Source organism: Pongo abelii, chromosome 7 (genome assembly GCF_028885655.2).
Source record: "Pongo abelii isolate AG06213 chromosome 7, NHGRI_mPonAbe1-v2.0_pri, whole genome shotgun sequence".
NCBI classification, from domain to species: domain Eukaryota; kingdom Metazoa; phylum Chordata; class Mammalia; order Primates; family Hominidae; genus Pongo; species Pongo abelii.
Window position 1 is genome coordinate 12,299,351 of NC_071992.2, and position 12,911 is coordinate 12,312,261.

The window sequence follows — 12,911 nt, forward strand, 5'->3', positions numbered from 1 at the left end:
GTGACAGATTATTTTTTCTTGTGCACAAAGACACACAAGTTCAAGCACCTATGGCTTTTTGTCAACCCATCCTTCCAGAGCCAAGCAGGTCTGCTGACAGGGGCACTGGCGTGACAGTTGCCAGCAGCTCCTTAGAACCTGCCGGGACCGAGGGGGAAGGGACAGCTTTACATTAAATTCACTCAGGGAATCAGGCTGAAATTGAAAACGGAATTTCACTGGGAGAACGGGATGCTCCGGGACCTTGCTGCAAAACCTGGAACCTGTACAGAAACATCTCTGTCTGGGGCTTCTGGCCCGCCAGGGTGCACCCTTAAGGAGGCAGAGAATTAAAAGGCCCCTTCCCTCTGCACAGCCTCCTCAATAATCCTGCGGGTTTCCATGAGCATGCAAAGTGCAGCCTTGCAGTGGGCTAGTGATGAGCGAGGTGTGGAAGGCCTTCTCATTTTACTGCGTGTTTCAGCCCAGAATTAACTTGGCCCTAGTCCTCAACTGCTTTACAGACTAAGCTCCCGGTGGGTTTTGAGGCAGCACTCTAGGGCCAGAATATTGAGGACAGTGGTCGGGGAAGCCCTCTCTCCCAATCAGAGCATCTTGGACACAGTTTTAATAGACTTCTGTGCAAAATTTTTGTCTGAAGAAAAGATTCTAATGCCTAATAAAAGTTTCAAAAAAATCACTGGAATAGATGACCTCTAAAGTCCATCTGGCTAAAGAAAAGGAAATCCCGTGTTTCTGTAGATCACATCCATCTAAACACTTCCAGATCTCTAGATTATTTTTTATAAGCCATTTTCAAAACTCTAGCACAGCTTAATATTTTAAAATTATCCTAAAATGCTCACAAAAGACACGTGAAAATGCACTTACTGAAAACGAGTGAAGAGAAGGCTTAGAAGGAGACAGTCTTAAATATAAACCCTGTTTTATTTTCAATCCCACCAGCAGAAACTGTCAAAACCTCTAATGAGCCAGGTGGCACACTGACTAACTTTCTGAGTGTCCCTGACCCCTGGCACTTTTGTAAGGGGCAGCACTGATGCTGCTCTATCTCACAGGCCTGTGACAGAGATCAGTAGGTAGAAGGAGTTGCGGATTACAAAACGGTCATGGATAGAAACTACTATTGTAATACCCATTGAGAGCATTATGTTTTCAACTGTTCTTCTAAACCTAAGACGTGTACTATGTGCTAAGTCACCAGTTTCTGTGACTTCTTTTAAGCCTTGTAACAATAAACAGAGTGGAAAAAATAACTTATCCTTAACTAAAGGAAAGAAGAAGCAAAAGAGAAGAGAGGAGGAGCAGGAGGAAGAGGAAACGTCAAGAAAGAAAGAGGAAGGCAACAACTATAAATAAAAGAGTTCAAAACACGTTGTGGGTAGGTGGTCACCCTCATCAGAACGCTCCAGCCAGAGACGTGATGCTAGCTCCCATTTTCAAAGAATGAAGATGCTGAAATTAGTTCTGTCCCTCGGCATTCCCTGAGAGACTTCACAATTCCACGCCTCAGAGGCCAGGATTTATTAAGCAAAGCTTCTTCCGCAGCTGAGGGGCCTCGGTGGTTTGTAAATGACTCCCAGGCTGAGGAGTCCCCAGCAGATCGGAGGCATGGCCCCAGCAAACAACAATGACCTCTTCCCAAGCCGCTCCGCTCACGTCTGGGTTCTTCACTCCCATGACGAGCGACCGTGTTTTTCTCTCTTGTTCCAATTTTCACTTGGCAGATGGATGGGCCAGTAATTGACCCAGATATTTATTTTTAATGTAACTTAGAAAAAAAAAGAAACCTTTATTCTAAGGCTCTAAAAATTGTCAGTCATTATGAAGTAATTAAGACCCAGCATATCCCATAAAATTCCTAGAGAAGCTAAACCCCCTGACCCCCCAATAAGGTTATTTTCTCATATTACATTATGGCTCCATTAGATGTGATTTGAAAACATCAGTGTGGGCACATTCATCAACTGCTTTTGCAATTACGTTTTAAGAACTGCTTGCTATAGCAAATTCCTCTTAATCTCCCTTCTAAGTCTTTGAGAATATAATCCTAAAACAATGAAAGAATAACCTATTTCTAGTGTTGAATGGGTGTAAAGGATGTTTCTACTACTGTTCCTTTCCATTTGTTTTCTACTTAAATGCTCTATTTGAATTTTACCACCAGAAATGCTGAAATATTGACACATTTCACTACTTAAAGTCTGTCAGTCTGTTGACCTTTGACCACTGCACCTGTTCCTCAGCAGTGATTTAAGCTGTTCAAGGAGAGAGGTGAGTTGAACAGCCAAACAAGCTATAGAATATTAAAATATCAAGGTCATATGAAGAACACGTAGCACATGCAATAGTCTTTAGAGAGTCCATAAACCATCCAATTCACTCACCCCTTGCCCTTCAATGACAAAGAACAGACCTTGACATTATTGGAGTCTTTAGCCAATGGCCTGAAGGGGAAGGAAAGGCACTAAATGCCTCTTTTTACCATTCGAGGACAGCAGGATTGTGGGGCCCTATGTTTTGCTGCTTTCCAGCCTTCAGTCATTTGAAGCTATAGAAAATCCTCATCCTCTCTGATGTCTAATGCTGGATTTAAATATCTGGGCAAACTTGGGATACCTCTAGCAAAATGTGCACATGTCTCTTTGGTTTCAACTTTGAACTACCCATCAGCATACAGGGTTCATACCTATGTGAGTATGACAGACCACATGATTTTGTCTAGATACTGCCAGAGAACCCCCACAGAGTCACTCAAATTTTAGAACCGGTGGATGAAGGACCTATGTGATGGTGAAAAATTGCTCTGAATTCAATAGCACTGGCTGAGTGCATGTTTTAATTATCACAATGCCATCACCCTTGTATATTGAAAACTGGAGCAGGTGTGTACCAGGTTATTATATGTAAGGTCTGCAGGCCATGCTTGGTGGACAAATCAATTTGCAGACCACTTGCCCCAATTCTGCAGGCCCAAGCAGTCCCCAGCCCAGGCCAGGAAGCCAATTTGCAGAAGCTTGAAAGGGAGGGAGGTGAGGGAGCAAGGAAACCACCCCCCAATTCAATGATTTCCTTTCTTAGTCCTAAGTTCTGGGCTCCTGCAGGCGCTCTTTATTGTCACACCCTCAGCTCTGCTGCTGGCCATCACAGACAGGACTTAAAGCGTCTAGCAGACACAAGAACTATCTATCAGGAAACCCCAGAACTCAGTACTGGGGAAAAAATCCAGCCTCATAGAAATGATAAACAGGAACCAAATGACAAAACTATGATCTCTTCAAATCATAACATTTCCCACTCCAAAGCCACCCCTACTCTGAATCCTTGACTGTCAACCTCACTGCGAGGAGCAGAATGGGTGTATGATTCGAACTTCTTTTGGGTGTTGTAGTCACACTGTGATCTAAGAAGACAAGCACATTTTCAACCCTTTTACTAAAATCTCTCAAATCACTTCATCTCTCTTGGCCTCAGTTCCCTTACTCGACAAAGAAAGCAGGCTTGGAGGTTTCCCAACATTCTCAATAACTTTTCAAAATAAGGTTATCAGCCAGGACATCAACATATAATACAGCTGAAAGCTGTGAATGGGCTCTCCAAGCAGCTTGAATCTTACCTAGTTCAAACATCATTACCTCTGGAGCTCCTGCAGAACCCTTCTGAAAGCCTGAGGGTTCCATGGTCACCCAGTTCGAAAGCTGTTGTATTGGAAGATGGTTAAAGCCCTTCCAGGTCTCAAATGCCTTGACGTCCCCATGACCTATGTCCCCTCCCCATGTCAACCCTTCAGAGGGGTGCCACTGGTACAGAGGCCAAGCTTGCTGTTTCTGGTGATTGAGGTTTAGAATAAACAAAACCAGCTGTTTTCTCATTACCTATACTTTTTCTTCAGGCAATGGGTCCATTCACTGAACTAATCTGTCTTGCACAGCTGCCTGGATGGGGGTGTGAGGAAGATGGGGTTGGGTGAGCAGATATCTTTGGTCCTAAGGGTACGAGTCAAGGGTCTCTGCTCTTGAAACCTGCTTTCTGCCTCTTGGTTTGAGAGAGATAAGCGTTTTTATCCTGCCTGCTACAAGTTTAAGGTCCAATTTTATGCCTAAAATAAGAGGAACAAAAAGCGATCAAATTGCTTGTAGCAAGAACTGAACACCAGAATTCTCGCATTTTCAGGAGTATGTCAATAACTTAGTAATTTACCTTGACTGACATTGAAATGAGTACAATAAGACTGACTATGCACTAAAAAGAGATTTAATGCAGTCTGCAAGGAATTTAGAATGAGTTTTACATTGCTTGATAAAATCTGCTAATAACAGAACTTCATCCCTACTTTGAAGAATGAGATCATTCATCTAATGTAAGATACACAGACATGCGCTTCCACCCAAACACTTCAGAAATTAAGTCAAACTTTAAAAAAAAAGCATACTGAGTTGTCTTACATTAGTGGGGAAATTATTATTCCTTGCTCAGTTAGAGCTCTCAAACATCAAGGAAAAAAATCACACGCATTTGGAAAAGGGGGTGACATGACCTGACCTCCTAAGAACACAGATGAAGAAGAGAAGAAAATGGGTTCCGTGTGCTGTGCCAGGCATACTTGCCGCAAGCTGGCCCAGGCCCTGCCAAGCAATGCTTCATGATCCGTCGTGTTCATCTTTAACGTGCCCAAGAGCTAGAAAGTATGTATCCCAGATTTTCTAGAATACTCAGATTTGCAATAATTTTATTTTTATTTTTATCATACTTTAAGTTTTAGGGTACATGTGCACAATGTGCAGGTTTGTTACATATAAGAATCCAACCACAACTTGACTGGTTTCATCAAGCAGCATTGCTCCATTTTACAAGAGAGGAAATGGGCTCAGGACAGGACAGGTACGCACCCGACAGTAAATATTTTAGGTTTTGCAGACCATACAGTCAGTTGCATCACCACCCCTAGAGGGTCACACGAGGACTCTCACACTCCACTCTTCCCACACCTGGGCTCCTGCTCGAAACCTCTGCTGAACAGCCCGCTTGAAAATCCACCGGAGTATTCTGTTGATAAGGAAATGTCTGGGCCTCAGATTTCCCGTGCTGCTTGTGTAAATCTTACGAGGAAAAGTTGTGCAGCTCCTTTCATGCTTCTGGATTCAGTGCCACTTGGCTGTGCAGATTTCTAAAAGCTTTTGAATAGACTAATAAACATCGAATTGTTCTGAACATCTGTAAGCAAAATATGAAAAGATATTACCCAGTGAATGAACATCCTGGGTTTTCTTGCCAGAAATGGGGTATTTGTATATTAGGCTAATGCACTGAAATTAACCCAGAATGCTTATCCATTGCAGAATGTCTTTTCATATTTTCATCTGTACAGTCGTTATTATAAAATGTAAGAATAATTCTCTATCAGAGTATTCAGGAATCTGAATAGCTCAATTACTTCTAAAATCAATGTAGTAAAGCAACAGCATGCCAGTTAATCAGTTGGTTTGCATAACAACTGTTTGAGGGTGTGTGTGTGTGTGCATGTGTAAAGAGAAAACCAGTGTCAGCCCAACTCCTTAAAACAAATGTGAAAGATCAAGCTTTCATTTGACTATAAAGAAAATTCTGGAAGACAAGAACTAGTATTCTTTACATCACAACCAACCTTCCCCGAGGACCTGGTGCAATGCTTTGCATGTGGAACCTTTCCAATAAGTGGCATATTTAATTCATTCAAGTAAGGCCTATATACAAGTTAGGCTCCTCATGGCTATTCCAGTCCAGGTCCTGGGTTCTCTAGTGCCAGCCAGATGCTGAGCTTGTAGGAAACACAAATGGACGGATGAATCTTTGGACATCATTTTAGGTACAAAACAGTGGCCACTAAGACATGAATTACTTCTCAGCACATCTCTTAGAGACAGATCAGAAATGCATCAGAACATTGGCCCAACAGAGGTCTGCTGGCCATGACTGGGTGCCTGGTGCAGGCACCAGCCAAGACTGGGTGCCTGGTGCAAAAGCTGGTGGTGGGTGGCTTTCAGAGGGGTTAGAATTCAGGCCCAAAACATCTGGGTGAGGAAAGTTTCTCAGCCTGTGCGCTATTGGTTCAGTGCTTAATGAACCTGAGGAAGGGAAGATTATAGATTACTTAAAAGTTACATTCACTTTTAAAACAGGTTTAAATGAAATTATGGGCACATGCAAGGGATGGGAAATCTCCAGGGAAATGCAGGAGGCAACTGAAGCCTTGGAAGATCATGGAGGTCCGGCCAAAACTCTGTTTTCATCATATAACTCAGCCCAAGGTTAACTCAATTTGGAGAGAATCACCTGTGCAGACTAAACTCACAATAGACTGAGATATATATCTCAGAGAGGCATTTTATTGAATTCTAAATAAGAATTAGAACTGTCTGCCTGACTAACCTGATTTCATTGCATTTTCTTTCTGTAAATAATCCCCACAGGAGAACAAAAGATTAGAAAGTTTTACAGAGTATGGATCAGAACACGAGGTTAGTGATACAACTTAAAAGTGCCAGCGTATCAGGCTCTGTGGGTCTGCCCAGAACACCCAAGAGAGTGGCCAGGACCTCCCCTCTCCTAGGCTGTTCTAGCTCACCAACCTCCTTACTGAGGCCCTATGTTCCTTTTACATAGTCAGGGCATTCCATTAGGTTACTCTGAAATCCTACGGACACAGAAACCAATCTCTCTTCCAAGTGACTGTCCATCTCCACTGTGATTCAGTGCAGGCTGATTTTATACTGCCACTCTCAATGGGTGACTTTATTCTAAATTCCTAAGAGACTGTCCCCTTGTATTCTCTACACATGTCAGGTACAAGTGGCACCAAGCAATGGAGACTGCCCACCATGAATAGCCCCATTAGTGAGCCTACGCTGGGGACACCTCCTCTCTCAGCTACTATGAGAAGCCATGTTATCTTTTCTATATGCCTAGTCACAACTCCAATTTGGGGTTCAGAGTCACTGGCCTATCAATTTCCACATAGAAATACCATTCTGACATGAATCCACACCCTCTCTGGACACACATTGCTTCTACACTCACATCCACACTCTTGCTCACTTCCCCCCCGTTGAGGCTGTGCAGACCCACTAGCACAGCAGGGGTAGCAAACTTGAGCCGATGGTTCCTTGGCCTGTGTTCACCCACCTGTGTGCTGAGATAATGCTTGTGGAAGCTCTGATGCGTGTCATCACATAAGAGGTTGCACAGAGCAGTGGTAAAGCTGGCCCTGCGGATTCTGTTAACCCCTCCTCCTATATTTCTGGCATCTGCCCCAAGAAACCACATGATACCTTAAGCTCAAGCATATTGCTTTACGACAGAAGGAATCTGCACACAATGCAGGTCTCTATGCTTCTTTTCTTGACAAAATAAAAGTAAAAATCTTTACAAAATATTCACAGATTGTGATCAAAGTTTTACAAACTTAATTGCAAGCACAAGACAAAGCAATTTTGAAATTAACACAAATACTAGAGTACAGACTAGTATTTCTCCCACACTGGACCTCAGCAATTACTACGCATCTTACCAGAGCCTTGGGTTTTTTTTTTGTTGTTTTTTTTTTCTTTCTTTTAAGTCAGACCACTCCAGGGCTGACTTGTTCAGCAAGGCTTTGAGCACCAGAGGCTTCAGAGGGGAGGCCCGCCAGTGTAACCCGCTTTATGTCTCCCCCACCCCTCTCCTCGGTCAAAAATCTTTAATTAGCTGGTTACCATAATTACTCTAGCTAGGGACCTTATTTGTTCTCCTTCCCTGTTATTCCCAGGGATCTGAAGGCTCTACCACTTCTGTGCCAGAGGGACCTTTCTATCATAGCTCCTCTCTGCCTTGTTTTTCCCTTTTATGATCAGAACAAAAAAAAAAAAAAAAAGCCTAGGGAAAGAAATCATCTCTCCTTCTGTGTCTGGGTAAGACCCTATAACTATCCCTTTCCAATCAGGAACAAGTTTCCATGACAACCATGCTTCCCAATGCTACTGTTAACTTAGCAGGTAGTGTTCATACCAAATCGAGTTCTTACCAGTCTCCGTGGTTTCTATACTTTGCCACTGCTAGAGGCAAACACACTAGCTAACACACTAGCTGTTTGCATGAACTGGCTTTGCCCTTTTTCCTTCTAAACGTAAGAAAGACAAAAGAATTTCCTTGGCATTCTCCTTAATCATTTAAAAGCACACCAATATAATAAAAAATATAGCAGAGGGATAGATATGAAAGAGAATTTGTGACTTGGTGGAAGGAAGTGCAAAGGGATGAATGGAGAACGGCTGGGATATGATGACAGCTGGGAGACTTATACCATGGTCAATGGCATAGACTTTGAGCTGAGAGCTAATGAGGTAGGGATTCCTGCTAGGTATGACCTTAGGTAAGTTATTTATCCTCTCTGAGCCTCAACACTCCCTCTGTAAAAGATAGAAACTGACATATTTCATGGAACTGCTTAGAGAAAAGCAAAGACAGAAAAAGTGCTTATTAGAGTGTCTGGCATATAGCATGAGTTTAACGCACAGCAATTATCATGTTGTTATTAAGGTAAACAGCTGAACTGAAAAGGGTTTGAGCAAACAAGGAATCACAATATTCTAACTGATTGTTAACATTTTGCTGGTTGAGGATAATAGGTATAAAGCAATAGATATTTGGGGGTTTTCTTAGCAACCTTTTTCTCTTAGGCCATTAAGTCATGTCTGGAATTACAGGAAGGAATCTATTCATTTCCATTCCTAAGACTTGAGAGGATACACCTGGGTGATCTCCAGGATTCATTTGAGTCTATTTATAGCTATGCGTAAGCATTTGTTTAATTTTGAAACAGAAGTAAAAAAAAAAATAGGTTAACCATTAAAACATTTGTTCGTTACACCACATTCTCCATACCAATCAGAATATTTCAATCCTTCTCTAGAGCAAGAAAAAATAAGAATATGCACATTTTTATAATATTTTCATTGTTGTACAGCTCAAATTTTATTTCAAAATAGAATTCATATTGTAGCAAACACATCAACATGCTCATTATTCACCAAGCTCCCACACTCCAGCTTTTCCCCTCCATCATTCATGGTGCCCTCGGAAGGCTGAGCGCATCCTCCACAAACCACACTTACTTAAGCCTTTATTTTTAAAAGATAAAACTGTTTACATTTTACACCCCATTTCTGTCAATATAGTGGACTATAGCTCCAGATACTCCCTCCCTATTAAGACCTCTTAAAGTGGTGAATATAATTTTTTTAGAAAAACATTTCAAATGCTATCTGAGCTGGCAGGAAAGGAAAGGAAATCCTTGAAGGTCAGAAACAAATCCAGAGAGGTAATTTGGTATTCGAGATAGAATTTGCCATGAGGGCATCTGCCAATCCTGTTAGCTTAGAGTAGAGGTCAGCAAATTTTTTTCCTGTAAAGCGCCCAACGGTAAATATTTTAGGCTTTGCAGACCACACAGTTGGTTGCAAGCACTCAACTCTGTCACTGTAGCATGAAAACACTCTTAGATAATATATAATAATAATAATGAGAATAGCTGTGCTTCAACAAAAATGTATTTATATAGACAGGCAGCAAGTGGGATTTGGCCTATGAGTCAAGTCAATAGTTTGCTGATCCCTGAATTATAGCATGGCTTTCCATGTTTTTCCTTCCAGAAAACACAACCAGTATCTGAAATGCTTGTCTCATGTGGTAGATTGGTGCAATAATGCTCCTGATTCTTGATACCTACTATATCCTTGCCTTTGGGGAGCCATCCCATATTGGCTCTGGTCTAGACCATATGACTTGCTTTGGCCAATGGTATAAAAGTGAACGTAACACAAACAGACAATAGGGCTCATCCTCTCTTGCTGCTCTTGGGTTCTCTGCATCTACCACCATGTGAATTAGCTCAGGCCAGTGTGCTAAAGACATATGGTCCATCATCCCCATTACTGCAGCTGGCAGTTAGCGCTAACCAGCAGCCAGCACCAATTGTCACGCCTAAGAGTAAAGCAGCCTAGGCCAACTAGCCCCCAGGCAACCCACAGGTTGACCTTAGCCACATGAGCGAATCCCAGGTGAGGCTAACAGAAGAACCACAAAGCTGAGCACAGCCTCAACTGCTGATCATCAGAATTACAAGCTAATAAAATGACTGTTTTAAGACACCATGTTTTAGAGTGGTTGTTCCACAGCAAAAGCTAAATGGTACACTCCACAGGAAGATTATCATCTTCTAAACATATCAAGTGAGAAGTTCACAAGTATATATACAAAAATAATAAAGATTGAAGAAACATTTAAAAAAAATATTTCCATTTTAAACAGCCTGTCACCCAACAGTAGTGACAAACCCTCCCTTGTTTCTCCTAGTAATACAACAAAGCAAATTCTTCCTACCTGAGCAGACTTCTTTATAAGTAGGATTTGAAGTATAGCCTCCTGCAAAACCAACTTGAGTTGAATATACTCCTTTCAAGACCCAGAATTTCCTTTCAGCTCCCCAGAAACAGCCCATTCCTTAAAAAAAAAAAAAAGATACTGATTATTCAAAACAAAGTGGTCACTGCACATTCATATACCTGTTAGATGAAAAAAAAAAAGTTGCTCTTGTCATTTGATAACTAAAAATGACTAAGATTTTATCTTTTAAAGAAGGAGAGTTCTTAACATTGGTAAATAATTTTATTTACAATTATTGGCATAGAATATCTCTTTGCTTTAGCTGTGCAAAAATTTAGAAGGCCTCGAATTTAATGGAGTTAGTAAATCTACACATTTCCAAATAACATAGTAAGGGGTAACTATTTTCATATTTCCACATCCAATTCATAACTTGAATTAATAGAAAATTTACTGAATGATCCGCTCCCTGGTCACATATTTTTTAAAAAATAATTTAACAAAGTATAGCACTAAGTTACTCATTTTAATGGGAAAACTTCCAAAATCAACATAAATTGATGCATATTTCCAATTAACAATGTCACATATGTGGTTAGTTTTAATTTTTTTAATCACTATAAACTTGCATGTGATAAATCACTGCTTACCCAAAAGTAAGTTTTTCTGAGTTTTATTTCTGGATATAACGAATGCAGGAGAAGGGTTTGGAGGGGAGGCAGGGAGAGAATGACAACAATAAACAAACTCACAAAAGTAGCATTCCATTCGACTAGCAAACATTGTGTCTACACCAGTAGGCACAGGATCTCTTTGAACATCTGATGAAAATCACAACCCATCTCCCAAGAACACACACACTCACACACATCGCAAACGTTGCCATGCACTTCCCTGGGCTCCAAATACAGAACCTTCATTTTCTACCATAAGTTTCTAAACTGTCCAGTACAACTGGTGTTCTATGGCCCATTTCTAGATGTAAAAAAGATTACTGCCTCACTCAAATTTTATATGGCTTTATGAAGTTACATATAACTGAGATCCTGAGTGGAACAGTTGATAAATTAATATACACTATACACCTCTCACTCCTACACTCACTCTATTTACCAGATTTGATGACAGAGCTGAAAGATAAATTAGAAGTTTACTGAAATTCTCGACACTCTTTAATACTCTACTCTAAAAATTCAAAGCAACAAAATCCAAAAAGCAATTTGAATAAAGTTATACATTATACAAAAATATTCTATTTGCTAAAATGTGTTAACCAAAAATAGGTTAACATAAAAATATAAGGCCAAATAATAAAATTTAATGCAGTAAAAAATTATTGTTGTGATAATATTGCAACACAGAAATATGTCTGTGATATCATAATTATCTAAGGCTAAAGTAAAAAGGAAAAAACACAATTACATGCACTTTTAGTATAACTATTAAAGAATTTCACGCCAAAATTAGACTGGAAGAAAATATACTAAGTATACTAAAGTGATAACCATTACTGTATTACAGTGGTGACAATTTAGGAATATTTTTTCAGTCTTCAAATTTTTCTGTAATAAATTCCTAGTACTTTAAAAATAAAAAAAATACATTTTTAAAGAAAAGCAAAATATTCAAAGTAATAACATAAGAATCTGCTTACGCTGTTACCCGCCACTATATCATTTTTCCCATTTACAAGTGAATTGCTTGCTGCTACTGAATATAAATAAATATTTACTGAGTATCTATAAAAATTAAGTATCCACAGGTCTCCAGCAAAAGGATTCACTATTAATTTTCCTTTGTTGCATTCCCTGGGATGAGGGGAGGATGACAAGGATTCTCTGGAAAAGGACAAGCTGTAGGTGAGCGGAGCAGCTTCACTGCACATAAATGACCATGAGGGCCCCAGGATCTGTGCAGAGCACCAGGCAGAAGGCAGCCCACCCCTGAAGTTCAGGAGTCTGCAGAGTTTGTTGAATAAAATATTTCTGTGCTGCACAATGACTAACAGCGATCGCACCAGAGAGCAATAGAATCCTTCAACCTTCACGTACAAGGTCCATGACAGGCCATTTTAGTAGCCAGCCTGTCCTGACCTTTGCCCACGGTCCCACTCCAATGGCCCCACGTTTTTAAAACTTAAAATGTTCTTGGCCAAACCAAGCAAAACATTAGCTGCAAGTAGAGAGATATTTAATCCCCCTTTAATGCTTAATAGGGATCAAGAAATGACCCCATGAGGAGGAGGATAAATGACCAGGATGCAGGTGGGCAAGGGTCTGGGGTGCCACGTGTGGCTAAAACAGTGTCTCAGGGACTGGAATATGGTCAATGTCCACATTTCTGGAGAGGAATGTGACTTAGGACACAGGTTGTTAGGAGGATAAAACTCCAAGAAGCAACGTTTCAACTAGCAGCTGCAGGTTTAACCTAAACATTTCATTATGTGGCTTTGAAGGTGTGAGTGTGAAAATGTGTGTGTGTGTGTATAAACAAAGAAAACAGGCTTATTTATA

General features: G+C 40.7%; 1 protein-coding gene across 13 annotated transcripts in view; it reads right to left on the reverse strand.

Annotated features, from left to right (window-relative positions):
• MSRA (methionine sulfoxide reductase A) overlaps nt 1-12,911 on the reverse strand; it is a 385,886-nt gene that overhangs the window by 176,251 nt on the left and 196,724 nt on the right. For 11 of the 13 annotated variants that reach the window (XM_063726510.1, XM_024251322.3, XM_054561184.2 and 8 more), the window contains one exon: nt 10,396-10,515. The exons of the other annotated variants lie outside the window; for them this stretch is intronic. In XM_063726510.1, coding sequence (XP_063582580.1) covers nt 10,396-10,515 — 120 coding nt within the window. The remainder of the gene's footprint in view (nt 1-10,395; nt 10,516-12,911) is intronic. 13 annotated transcript variants of the gene reach the window in all.